General features: G+C 38.8%; 2 protein-coding genes across 5 annotated transcripts in view; both read left to right on the top strand.

Annotated features, from left to right (window-relative positions):
• ell (elongation factor RNA polymerase II) overlaps positions 1-2,525 on the top strand; it is a 38,645-nt gene extending 36,120 nt beyond the window's left edge. The window contains exon 12 of the mRNA XM_014004640.1: positions 515-2,525. Coding sequence (XP_013860094.1) covers positions 515-619 — 105 coding nt within the window. The 3' untranslated portion in view covers positions 620-2,525. The remainder of the gene's footprint in view (positions 1-514) is intronic.
• Positions 2,526-8,560: 6,035 nt separating this feature from the next.
• dot1l (DOT1-like histone H3K79 methyltransferase) overlaps positions 8,561-13,484 on the top strand; it is a 17,983-nt gene continuing 13,059 nt past the window's right edge. For 3 of the 4 annotated variants that reach the window (XM_014004637.1, XM_014004639.1, XM_014004638.1), the window contains exon 1: positions 8,561-8,920. In XM_014004637.1, the coding sequence (XP_013860091.1) occupies positions 8,840-8,920 (81 nt within the window). In that variant the 5' untranslated portion in view covers positions 8,561-8,839. The remainder of the gene's footprint in view (positions 8,921-13,484) is intronic. The other variant, XM_014004636.1, reaches the window with a different exon arrangement.

Here is a 13,484-nt window from a genome sequence, read left to right as displayed (position 1 = left end):
ATGCTGAGTCAGGCTTGATTTTTAATTATCTTTTCCTGTTAAATAAATAAATCAAATCAAGATAATACACGTGTACATCACAAGCTAACATTATTAGCTCGGGAACTAATGCTGTATTAGCTTGGGCGCTAAGGCGAAAGCTAACAGGCTAAGCTGAGGTTCTCCTTCCATGAAGCAGCTCTGTTGTCCTCCATCCACATTTTTAGTCACTTCTGCATTCTCCTCTGTCAACGTGCTCCGATTTCATTTAAAAGGACTGATTGTCAGATATATCAGGATGGATATAGAGCTCTCTCAGCCTCGTGCTGGAGCACCTATTGTCATAAGTTACCTGGTGTGCGTTGTTAATCATATGAAGTCCATGTGACAGTAACACATTAAGCAGTATTTTTCCAGTTTAAGTAAAAACAAATGTCTGTTACAACTAGTCAGGGTTCCTTTTAACTCACTTTAGCAGCAAATTATGAGAGGATTTTTTCCAAATTTGACACTGTTTTCTTTTAATCTTTTCCAGACTAATCCAAACTATAGCCAAGAGAAGAACCGTTGTGAATATCTTCACAGCAAACTGGCACATATAAAGAAACTTATTGCAGAGTACGATCAACAGCAACTTTAAAAGTAGCTACTAGACACTGCTTTTCCTGATATCTCTGGAATCCAGGCAGATAAAGGAAAAATCTGCTTCCACTTAGAGAAATCTGTTTTTGTCACCGGGGCAAAAAGAAGCAGTAGAGGGGTCTAGACTTTTTTTTTTTGTTGTTCTTTTTAAAGATGTGGCGATGCCCACTCTGTCCAGGTCTGAGAGTAGATGGAAGTGGATCCAGAATGAGCCCATCTTGCCTTTTAAGTACACAGAGGTCTGAATCACAGTGGGGGATTTTCTACTTTCCTGGAGGATTTTCTAAATAACCCTCCCTGCTTTTGAAAGAGGAGGAAAAGTGGCTCTGAGGTTAAAAACTGCACCGTAACGCATCTGTTACGATTTTAGTTTTTGCCACACACCTGCATTCTTATGAGGCTGGATGTCGTTCTTGTTATTTATTTTTCACTTCATGGGAGGGTGAATTTGTTTCCCTCTCAGTAAAAGTCATTTCTTAAAGCTGTTTCTCATGTCCTCATCCTGGATGCCTGCCAGTATTTAAGTCAGAAAATGCCTTTCTTGTGTAATTATCAAAACTGTTGACAATAGCTTTTTTTTTTTTTTAAAGAATAGACGAGTGTTTAAAAAGAGAAAATAAGCTCTGACACTTTTTTTGTGTTTTGGCTTTTCTAAAATGATATGTTAATGTTTAGTTTTCAGTTTCTGGAGCTGCAGATTTTCCTTAAAGCCGTCTGCTTCGTGGAGATGAGCAGCAGCGTTCCTCGTTGGTTAAATAGTTCCTTTAAAAAACACGTATTTGGCTCTGATTTGTTTATAATCTGGGTGCACATCTCATTTTTCCAATTTCCAAATCGATCTAATGACAGTCWTGTTTAGAACTAGTTTATTGTGTCTAAAAAACAACAGGTATTTTGTTGATTTGTCCCATTTTGAGGCGACTGTTAAGATGAAGCCATCTTTGTTCATCCTCCCAGTGAAGCCCGTCTCCATGGAGGACCTGGCCTTTTTCAAAGCCACGTCACTCAAAGATCTATCCCGTCTGATCTGACACGCTGCAGGGCGACTTGGATTTATCAATGAATGTATTTCTTATATACAGTTTTTGTTATTTTTATGTGAATATGAAAAAAAAATCAGCACTTTTCTCCTGATCTTGCTGTTACTGARGCGGGGTTTCCCCAAATGACACTTTATCTCTTTGTCCTACAGAATGCATGCTAAATGAATGTTAGTTTTTTTTTTTTTTTCTCAGAGGGATGATAGTAAGATTTAATCCTGAATAAGTTGATCAATTCGACCTGGCTCTGACCAGCATGTGTACCGAAGTGCTTATTGATCAGGAAATGTTGGCGAAGAGAGATGCTGCAGTATTCTTTCCTTCCTCGTATTTCCTCACACTGTTTTAAATTCTGATTAGTTTTTTGAAAAGAATTAAAAATAAACGCTACGTTAAGTTCACCACTGGAGCGTGAAGAACATCAGTGTTGAATTCTGCTGGATCTTCTGTGAAGAATCGACCTGTTCAATTCAACAAAGACTCTTCGTCATTCTGCCTTTAGTTTTCCATCAACATTCACACACTGTTGTCGTGCATCTCTGCTGCACTTCCATTCTGAGTTTATCAGGAAGTGATGATAGGAGCCAGCAGGGAGCAAACTGTAAGGATCTGCCAGCACAGTGCCACTGTAAACTGATTGTGCCAAAATACCTTGATGTATACTTCTTTTTTGTTGTTTAATTTTCCACCAGTTTATTAATGCTGCTGTTTAAGCAATGAGGGCTTTGAAAGAGATATAAAATGTTGACGCTAAAATCCAAAGTATGTCGATTCATTTTTTTTTCTTTTTGACAACCATAAGGGACTTAAAGTGATTTTCGATTCAATAAAATTCTCTCAAACCCTTGTTTGGGAAAATGTGAAGSAGTTGTTGCAATTCATTTGTGCAGAGCTTGATTTAAATTTACTTTCATTGTTTTTCACAAAGTTATTGAGGAAAGAATTAATGAAATAAGTCAAACTTGAATGGCAAAACAGCAGTTTAGAAACAAAAGCAGGGTGGGGACAACTTTCTAACTATAGTTTTTTTATTGCCTACTTTGTACATAAGTTTGTGAACTGCACGAAAAGTAAGGAAATTTGTTTGGTGGCGGGGGTAGGGCTTCTTCAGGTGCCACCTGGAGRAAAGTAAGACATTTCTGTACCAAATTAATAAACTGTGTGCAATGTTTTCTGGGATTAAGATCCAGTTAATATAAATTTAGAGATATTTCTTGTAAGCAGTGACCAGGCGCAACCAGAGAAGTTCCTTGAGAAACTTGTACGACAACGCTGATGTGGCTGCCATTTTAAATCAATGATTTTTGCCATTTAAAGTTAACTGACGGCCATCTTGAATTTTTCATTACTGTTTAGAATTTGCTAACTATTGTTTTTGGGCCACTACTGAACTAGCTTTTAGCTTTGTCTGGAAAAAAATGGCAGAAGTATTGCTCTTTGTGAAATTATAATTAGCAGTTAGCTTAGATGGGATTAGCAATCAGCTTGTTTTAGATCATTCTTTGCCATCATCACTCAACATTTCAGTTCAATATTTCTTAAAACATCTGAATTTGAGGCATTTTAAGTTGTGGTCATCTTGAATTCTAAAATCCACTTATTTGYAGGTGCCCCCTTAAAAACATCTTGGCCACCCCTTGTAAAACAGTCTAGCTCCGCCCCTGTTTGTTTCTTTGTTGTAACAATGCTTCTTGGGAATAAATCGACTGTCAGAAAGTCTGTTGGATTCGCTTTTAAATGGTGCCACATTTGTAAGGAACATGAGCAGTAGTGGGTTATGAAAATCCAAATCATCTCTGCCAAGCTTATTTTGCTGCATCTATTGACACTAGTTTTGAGCTTCTGGTACCCCCAGCTGCTGCCAATCAAAAGATGTATTTGCCAAGAAACATTGTTACAACAAATAATCTACCATCAAATACAAATTTACATATTTTGAACTGTCTTTTTTTTTTCAAGTTTATTTCTTTAAAACGGTTAAAGTATACACATTGTGCTTTTAAATCCTTCAGTTGGGCTCTGTGTTAAGTGGAACTGCAATCCTTTCGTCTGAATTCTTCCTTGTAACTCCACAAGCCCCACTTTCACCACTTTTCTGAGGTGTGTCTCTGATCAACCTCTTTCGAAATGAGGTGCTTCACACACCCCTCCAGCTTCCAGACTGGTCTATAGTTTGATACGGGGGTTATGACTTAATAGCGGTGCAGAAACTTTTTATTTACAAATGAATTAAAAGATGTCAACAACAGAAGACTTGTCCATCCAGCCTTACATGTTGGAGCCAGAGTCTGACCCAGAACCAGAAGAGGATGAGGAATGATTAAGTCTTGATTAAGTTCCTTCCTAAATAATTTGATGTAATAGTTCAGAATATGTTATAGAGAATAGAGTAAACTGAACGGGCTGAAAAATATGACCCAGTTAGAATATAAAGATATCTACACAGCACCGGGAGAAACTATTCAACTTTTCTGCACTCACACAACAAAATGTAAAAAAGGTGGATTTTGCAGGACATGTCCCCTTTAAGCTGCAGACTTGTAGTATTACTCATGTCCACTAAATGGCAGCAGTTTCACAGTTATAATGATGACCTGAGTTTTTCCAGACTGCTTTATGTTAGATAGTAAAATTTCATTAATGAAGCAATTGGGTCTGTTTGTCATTTTGTGTTTAATATGTGTTCAATCTGATCATTATTTTTATCAAAACACAYATTTGTTTTTATTTATTTTTGAATTTGTTTTACTGCCAAATCTATTTGTTTTTGCACAGAAAACCTGGATCTGATCAAAAATATAATAATAATAATAAAAAAGACTATGAGCAGAAACTGTTTTGACCAAACAACCCTGCAGCATGAGGGCTCGCTGTAATCTGACACAGATCCCAGAAATCTGCACAGGGACTTGTGTTCCAGTTGGCTGGACTCGACTGTGCCTGAACCTTGTTGTGCTGGATCCCTCTCCCAACGTTGGCCCCAGCTCAGGAAGCAGAGAGGGGAGGGTGGGATGGAGGAGTGGGAGTGGGAGGGGGGTCCGGTCAGCAAGTTCACTGTGGCTGGCTGCCAGATCCTCCCTGCATACATCAACATATACATGTCTGTACACACACACACACACACGCTGACTTTCTGAGGACTCACTTCTGATCTGATCAGAGGCCTGTGCTGGAACTGACCCRCTCACCTTTCACACAGGATCCATGGGCTGATTGTGGCAAAGCACAGAAAGGATCTGTGTTTGTTTGAAAGCATCATCAGTGAAACGTTGTGTTGTGTGTGGTTAAAATGTTGAGTTGTGTGTAGTTAAAAGTGATCAGTGTAAGAGCTGGGTGTGAAAACTCTCAGCTCTGTGGCAGGTTAGGGTTCTGGACTAAATGCAGCATGACAAATGGATTTAGATGCTTGTGTGAAAGGGCTGCTCCCAGCTTCCATGAGACTGAACTGTCCAGTTACAGGATTTTATTTCTTCCAGTTACAGACAGGTTTTCTGACTGTTTAGTGGCTTGTTTGTTGACTTAACCCACACTAACCCAACTCTGCTCTAGGACTTTGGAAAGAAATAAACCTTTGCTGGTCTTTGTCCTGTTGCATCAACAGCGGTGTGCAGGTTTTTGTGTGAATGCTTGTACCTTTTTGGGGTTTTAAGTTAATGAGGCCTTTTGTKATGCTGCATGGAGACAGAGTAACTGTTTAACAAGATATGAATTCAGTCCATCAGTTTATTATAAATCCTCACTTACTGTGGTTAAATCCAGGTTGTGAACTCTACATGCTGTTTTTTGCAACACATTCATTTGGATCATCAGTCTTGTCTCTAYATGCATAAAATCTGCATATTTTAGTACTGTTTTTGTCCAAACTTTTWGACCCCAACTTCCAAACAAAATCCTTGGTCCAACAATATTGAGCTAGGAATTAAACAAACGTTAGGAGAAAAAAAATTGTATTATTTTGTTGTTTTTTTTAACCATTTCCTATTTTTTAGGCTTCACAGAACAAGAAATACTTTGTTGATCCAAAAGGTGTGCGTCAACTTTATTTCATCCAGTAGGCCTAATGATTTAACTCTTTTTTTTTAATGTAGCAAATATTTTACACAAATAAACTGACAACTTTCATTARTAAATGACTTGGGGAAACAGTGTTCCCAATCTGTTTCATGTTTTGTTCTTTTAAACGTTCATATTAAAGTTTAAAGCAGTTTTTCCAACACATTTTCATCGTCTTGCTGCTTTGTTAATAAATGTTGAACGAGTTATTTTTCTTCGAATATCATAAATTGTCGAGTTTTCTCTTTAGAGGTTGGAGTTCAACTTTACGGGCTGTATTTATCCAGCTCTACGGATGAGAGAGAGGTGATGTCACGTCTCTCACGCGTTCAGGGACGGGTGTATCGCTCGTGCTCATTCCTCTTGGCCTACCCGTGTATGGCAAGCCGGCTTGCCATGTAATATGATTTCAAACCACAGACCAGTTCCCAACCTTTTTAAACTTGTGTATCCCCTGAGCCATTTTGTCAAACCACTAGTACACCCTCTGTCAAACGTAATGATGATTCTCCAAAACTATAATGTAAAACAGATGATTATTAAATGAAAAATATTTATTTAACCCCTTAGAATATTTAAGTCTCTGGCATTTTATTCATTTCAACTCAAATTAAACATAAAGATAAATACTTTGCATTGAAAGTGAATAATTCATTAAATAAATAAATCAGGTAATGGCAGGTGCAGGAAGCAGCAATGTCCAAAATACATCAAATACCCCAAATAAGCAAAATTTGTGAGATTCCACGTTTTAGACAGGATTCCATTTTGTGTCTTTAATTTCGTGATTTCGTTTGTATTTTCTGCATTGTGGAAATCATAGGGCCTTCAGTCCTATTTTTATTTATTTTATGTTTTTACAAACCTGGTAATTTTTTCCACATACCCCCTGTTATATGCTCGCGTACGTACCCCTGGTTGTGAATTACTGCCATAGAAAGTATGAAAATTTGTTTTCAATATGCTGTCCACAATCCAACTCTTTACCTCTGAAATTAATCACAATATGACCTGCCTACAGTCAGCGTTTTAAACATCTCAAACGTTTTCCTGATCAGGAATATAAAAAGTAACACTTTCCAGAAATGTTTAAAATCTACACCACAAAAAAATAAAAGAAAAAGTTTTACGTTTTGACAAAATAGCAGAAAGCTGGTTAGATGCTGAAGATAGCTAAAAGTAGCAGTAATCTGTCTAGGTCAGAGGAGCCCAAAGTGGGGCCCGCGGGCCAAATTTGGCCCGCCAAGCCATTTGATTCGGCCCACCAACAGTTGCCAAAGTTAAAAGGTTGTAACCTGTTATTCTATGTAGAAACACAGTATTTTCATTGGTCAAATGACTGTATAAAGGGTGTAGTGAAGGTACTGTAGTTTTCATTCATGCTGTTGACTTTATCTTTGATTTATTAGGATTAAACATGAAACATGAAATGACAACAATAAATATTTAGATCAGATTTAGCCCCACGTGTAGATTTGCACATTTTATAAGGCCACAAAACTCATATTTTATCAATTTATGATATGTCCCATGAGCCTTTGCTACTTGAGAGTATGGCAGACTTTATCCAAGCGCACAGACTTAAACAAAAGAGGGCCATTGCATAGCATAATCGCTAAAAATAAAGGACTTTACTTTAAAAGTATTCGTATTTCATGTATTATATTACTGCATTTGGCCCACAGCCCTGGATAGGTTTTCATTTTGGCCCTCTCAGGGAAAATGTTTGGGCACCCCTGGTCTAGGTGCTCAAATTAGCAGTAAGCTCYCTATATGCTGAAAGTATGCCTGAAAGCTCATAGATGCTGAAAGCAGAAATTGATACAGACTCTGAAAGTACACCAAGCTGGCTGGATGCTGAAAGCAACTAAAAGTTGCAAAATGCTGGGTATTTACTAAGTAGCAGAAAGCTGCTATTAAATGCTAAAAGTAGCCAAAAGTTAGCTAGATGCTAAAAGTATCTAGACTTGCCCTGGAGGGCCACYATCCTTTTAAATATTTTAGATGTTTCTTTGCTTCAACACCTCATGTGAATGCATGATTGATCGGCAGACTTGAAGTTCTGCTGAAGAGCAGGGATAAAACTAAAATGTGCAGGACAATGAGTAAACCATTCTAAAAGTAAATGCTATAAATATATAAAATATATGCKATATTCTATTTGTGATTTAATGTATGTGGCCATGAAAAATAATTGTAATTATTGAGAAAGGCRCAKGTTTATACAAGGTTTTCTTCTTTCTGCTCCCTTTTCACTCRTGCATAGTATGTGTTAAACGAAAATGTGTTTGWATGTTAATTGAGTGAATAAACTTATTGGTTGATTGATAAAAATTACAAAAACTAAAAGTCACAGAATACATTTTTTTGAATGAGCTGAACATTTTCCTATATAAATAACTTAAATAGCACAAAATAGGTCAAAGCACAATTATTTGTAGATATGTGGAGCTGAGAACTCGTAATGAAAAGTGGTGCTATTTGAGTTTGAGAGAACTGTTGAGAGAAAAACAAATGATAGCAAATATGATTTTTTTTAACTGAGTTTTAGACAGAAAATGTTGTAAKAGCCAAATAAACTAAGGTTTGTGGAAACTTTGAAACAATTAAAAAACCTTTCCATTCTAATAAGAGAGTATTATTTTTACAAGGAGGGAGTGAGCTTAGTTTAAAAATATAAAGCATTTTTTTACAAGGAGGGAGTGAGCTTAGTTTAAAAATATAAAGCATTTTTTTACAAGGAGGGAGTGAGCTTAGTTTAAAAATATAAAGCATAATTGATTATATGTTACAAGGGCCTGCCATACAGGCAATGATCACGGTCCTCTGTGCCAGTGGCCTCCTGCCATATTTATTCATGCCGGGCAAGATGGCGGCGATTCGGGCTCGATGTTATTTCTAGTGAACATATAAAGGCATTTTACTCAAAATATAGTTGACAGGCAGATACTTATACACACTTTTTCGCRCCGTGTGTGTGTTTTTCACGTAACAAGCGTCGAAGTCTTTTTTATTTCACACGTCTCGGAGGTTTTTTTCCTGACTAAATGTTCACGTTGTAAGTCGCGCTAACAGAGCAGTTAGTAACAGCCATCCATCAGAGCCAAGCCGCCGTCAAGTGGAGAATGGGAGAAAAGCTGGAGCTCAAGCTCAAATCGCCGGTCGGAGCAGAACCTGCTGGTTATCCTTGGCCATTACCAGTATACGTAAGTGTTAAASTTCGACACTCAGCCGTGTCATATGTGTGCTTTGTTGTTTTTGCCTTTGTTAGCTCCTGGCTAACACTGGTTAGCTGAAGATATGACACGCTCGTCCGGGGCGACTTGTGTCACACTGCTGGGTCTGCTTGGTGACAGTCACGGATTAGTTTTCTTCTCTGCTAGCAATAATAATTTTCAATTAAAAAACKAAACTGTACGGCTATTTTAGGCTAGATTAAGGTTTATAGGTATTGTCATTAGAAATTATAGTTTAAATTTAGGAGAATTTGAGCTGTTTTTCTTGATTATTCCAGTCTTGCAATGTACTTTTAAACCCATAACTAATGCATGGCTATATTAGACATGCTATTTCTTTGCTCTAATTTAGTGTGTGGATTTTACACCATAAGCTACACAGCAGTGTAGATTGTGAACATGATGTACTATACCTCCTGCAGTTGCACAGTTTAGTTTTTGTAACATGTTTGATGGAGAAGTCATCACTTCTCATTACACTGATCTGTTAGATCAGTTCTCACCACAGTCATCACAAACTGAGATGTCATTTAAAAATAATGGTGTTCTGTCATTTAAAGACACTCATCACAAACTATAAAATAAAACCAAAAAAAAGATATATCCTGAACTGGTGCAGTTTGAAAGCATTTACTCCCTGATTTTTCCCCAGATACAGTGATCTGCAGTTCTGAAATGCGGATATGCACTCAATGTAAACAAAGGCTGAACTCGCTGAGACCGTCACGTGATTGACCTACATTAGGCTGGACTTTAGTGTGGAAACAAATAGAGCAAAAATATGTTGCTAAACGTGAAAGAAACTCAAAGGAGTAAGGTGTTTAAATATCTCGTCCATGGATCTCGTCATTGACCTATTTTCAGTCTTCATGATATTGCAATAAGAGTCTTGTTAAACAGTTTCTTGTTGCCACTCTGCTCTTTTAATGTCCGTGTGCCCCTACTCAAAATGTGCCTACGTTCTTTACATTCAGTGGGTGTTTAGTCATTCAGTTAGATTCCCATGAGTGAGATCAGCTGGGTTGCCTGGTATTTTTCACTCTGTCTGAACACGTGGCCGATGATATCTGATCCGGTGCAGTTCATGCTTTCCTCCGATCCTTCTACCTCCATGTCAGCATGTGAGCGCATTGTAAGAGTTAACTCGTTCAGTAGAAATGGCGAGTGAAGCAGTTACCAGTTCTGTGGATTGTTCTTTTCTCTTTTTTTTTTAAGGTTTTCATTTATAGTAACTGTGGTGAGACACTCAGAGCTGACTGAATTTTCTCAGAATGTCTGGTCTCTTTGTAGTTCCTCTCTTCGCCCACGCTACTCCACCTCAATCGGCTTCTTTCAGTTTCATCTTTCTGTCTGTTATCACCTTATTCGTTATCAGACTGAATGAGTAAAAGTCACTCACAGTTGCTTCCAGATTATGTGTCTTTGCCTTCCTTATCTTGTACTTTTTTTTATGTATGATCAAGAGGCAAAGCATGCTGGCAATCCGGTGTATCTCTGTCAGTGAAAAAGCTGTTTATCCTGAGACTAGATGTCTTGGATTGGATTAGAAGCAGGTGATGCATGTGGAGATTGAAATGCGGAGTGCTCTGCTCCTCCTGTTTTCAAAGGGTGAAAAAGACTTACTCCCTCCTCTCTTGTCCATATGGTCAACCCTGCAGGAAGGAAGATATGAGACGACTTCTGCACAGCTATTCTCTATTAATAGACTTGCAAATACTTGTGCCAAATGTTTAATCTAACCATTTATTGGCCAAGTTCTCCTTCTGATGATTTGCTTTCTGGTAACGAAAGCTCGCCCTCTGCTAAAAAAAAAATCATCCTCCACACCCACAGAGCTTAAAATTGGTTATCTCACCCACAGAGCATGAGCATGTTGTGTGTGTGTTTGTGTGCTGATATGCATGTTGTTTGCACGGTCTGTCAGCGAACAAGGCGTGCCATCCGATCCAGGCTCATAAAAATATGCTTTCTTTTGGTTTACTGATCTGGTTCCTGTATTTCATCTTAGTTTATTTTTTCTTTTTCTGAATCCTCACATCTGTGCATCTGTAAATGCTTCCATATGAAGTCATCGCTTGGTTTGGTGCAGCTCTTTGTCCATCTGGTTCTGGCTGTGGGCAGAAACAAGCCTCATACAGTATAAAAATGAAAGGAGTGTCTCTCATCCACCGCCTTTCATGCCAGAGTTGGAAACTGAAATTGTCTTGTGTTGAGAGAGAATGGAGTTGAAGAAGTTTTGATCAAACGTTGCATGTTCTCTCAAGACGTTTTGGTGCTTTTTCAGACTCTCTGTTACTATCGCACCAAATTTAGACACAACTGTCAAACTGACTGAGTTATATATAGTCAGTGCTGTGTCTGTTAAATTGGATTGGTTATGGATCCAGTGATTACTTTCTAAAAGTTTCATTAACATTTGCTGCATTTCTTACGTTAAACTATTTGTGACAGAATTACTAAGTAAGGTCTGGACTTAGAAACTATAATTTGGTTGTCTTCATTCTCCTCTGGCTCTGGGTCAGACTGGCTCCAACAGGCTGGATGGACAAGTCTTCCCTTGTTGGCATCTTGAGTTTAAGACTCGCGGTGACCGACAGTCTCCTCTGTGGCCCCCAGGCTCTGGAATGAACTCCCTGTTAATCTGCACTCCCTTGATAACATTGTCTCCTTCAAGAAACACCTAAAACCTGTTTTTTTACTCAAGCTTTTAGCTAACCTTTCACCATTACTGGCAGCCTACTCCTTTAGTGACTACTCGCCAACTATGTGTTTTTGTATTATTGAACAAACGGCATCATTTTCTCTCCCCCCTTCTCTCTGTGTTTTTTTTTTTTGTATTTTTAGCATAAATTTCACCCCCCTTTTTTATTCAACATTTTTTCTTATTATGATTTGTATAATTTTGCATACATAACACTCATTTATTGTCATGCTCTGCCATGACCGTGTGTCTGTTACAATTTTAGAATTTATTCTTGATTTAATGTTTCATTATTTTGTTTGTTTTATTCTGTTTCATTTTATCTTTCCGCCATTTTTACATCGTTGATGATTGTACAGCACCTTGTGAGTATATTTCTGTGAAAGGCACTTTATAAATAAAACTTTACTTACTTACATTTATGCAAAGGTATTTTTTCACAAATCTGTCCAGTTTAACATGAAATGTTTCCCACCTTAGATAATCTGTAGTATTTTATTGTAAGTCTGAGTTGTACACAAGCTCTTAGTCATTTGTTTTTGTGGGCGACTGATGTTCAAAGCGGAGCAGTGGGTGGTGTAAAGCCCCCCCCCCCACACACACACACACACACCCACTGCTCATCACGCTGATGTGACAGGAGATTGACTGAAGAGGCGGAGTCGAACACGCATCAGTCTGAGCTACAGCTGAGAGAGGGAGGAGGGTCTGGCATGTCAGACAGTATTTTTAGCAGCAGCTAGTGTTGCTGTGTGCAGGCTTTTTGCGAGCCGGTGACCTCCCCCCACCGCTTTCCTTTCGCTTGCTCTCACAGGCTCTGCTTCTGAACACAAACTTTAAAATTCATGTTGATTGTTCTGAAAGAAGCAGTGAAAGGTGGTTTTCGGGGGGGGGTGGCATGCAATTTTGAAAATGTACACACAGCATGTTTTAGCTGAGCTGGACGTTTGCGTAGTAGTGGCGGGCAGTACTGAGCGGGAAGTTGGGAACTCCAGACTGAGCTGTTAGCTGTGACTGTCGTGCCAAAAAGTGGTAAAATAACAGGCTTCCCCCTCCTTTCTGTGGCCTCCTTCTTTCTCTAGAGTGTGGTTTGTGTAACTACCCCTTGTTCTCTGTGTTCCTACTCCCCAACAGATTTTTCTTGGCCCTGTGATGGGCTAGGAGATAGAAAGTGGGTCAGTGGGTCAGCTCAGGCATTGGGTTCAGGTGCTGTACTCTGGGTGAAACCTGAGTCCTGTTGCTCCCTCAAAACTACTAACAACAGATTTCCTGCATGTGACAAAAGTAGCTTTATTTTTGCCTGCCACCAAAGACATAAGGGCAATAACGTGTTTGCCTCCATGTGTTCTCGTTTGTCCGTTAGCAAACTGTCATGAACCAGCTTTGTAATAAAACACTCAGTAATCATTAGGCGTAGCGCTCTAACTGAACATTTGGACTTAAGGGCTCGACACACGGGAGGCGACGTCGCTYGCTCTCCATTCATTTCCTATGGAGCCTGTGCGTTGAGGCGACAATCGCTTGCCCTCCTCCAGCTAAGCGACCGGCGAAAATAGTGCATGTGAAATTTCGCGCTCGTACACGTAGACGTGCACATGCGAGCTTGCGACGCGACATATGAAAGTTGAAAAATGTTCAACTTTTGTCGCTGTTGTCGCTTAGCGTACAACCAATCAACGAGGGTTTCATTGACTGACCAATGAGAGGAGAGTATGCTACACACTGCAGTTAGCTAACACTTTCACCAAGTGATTACTAAAAAGCTTTGTAGGAATTTGTTGGCACCAGGGTGAAGTTTATGGTAAGTTTTTCCTCATAAAACTGTATCTTGAT

The sequence above is a fragment of the Austrofundulus limnaeus genome, unplaced genomic scaffold (assembly GCF_001266775.1).
Source record: "Austrofundulus limnaeus strain Quisiro unplaced genomic scaffold, Austrofundulus_limnaeus-1.0 Scaffold25, whole genome shotgun sequence".
NCBI classification, from domain to species: domain Eukaryota; kingdom Metazoa; phylum Chordata; class Actinopteri; order Cyprinodontiformes; family Rivulidae; genus Austrofundulus; species Austrofundulus limnaeus.
The sequence above is the reverse complement of the archived record's forward strand: the minus strand, read 5'-3'. Positions and strand labels throughout refer to the sequence as shown.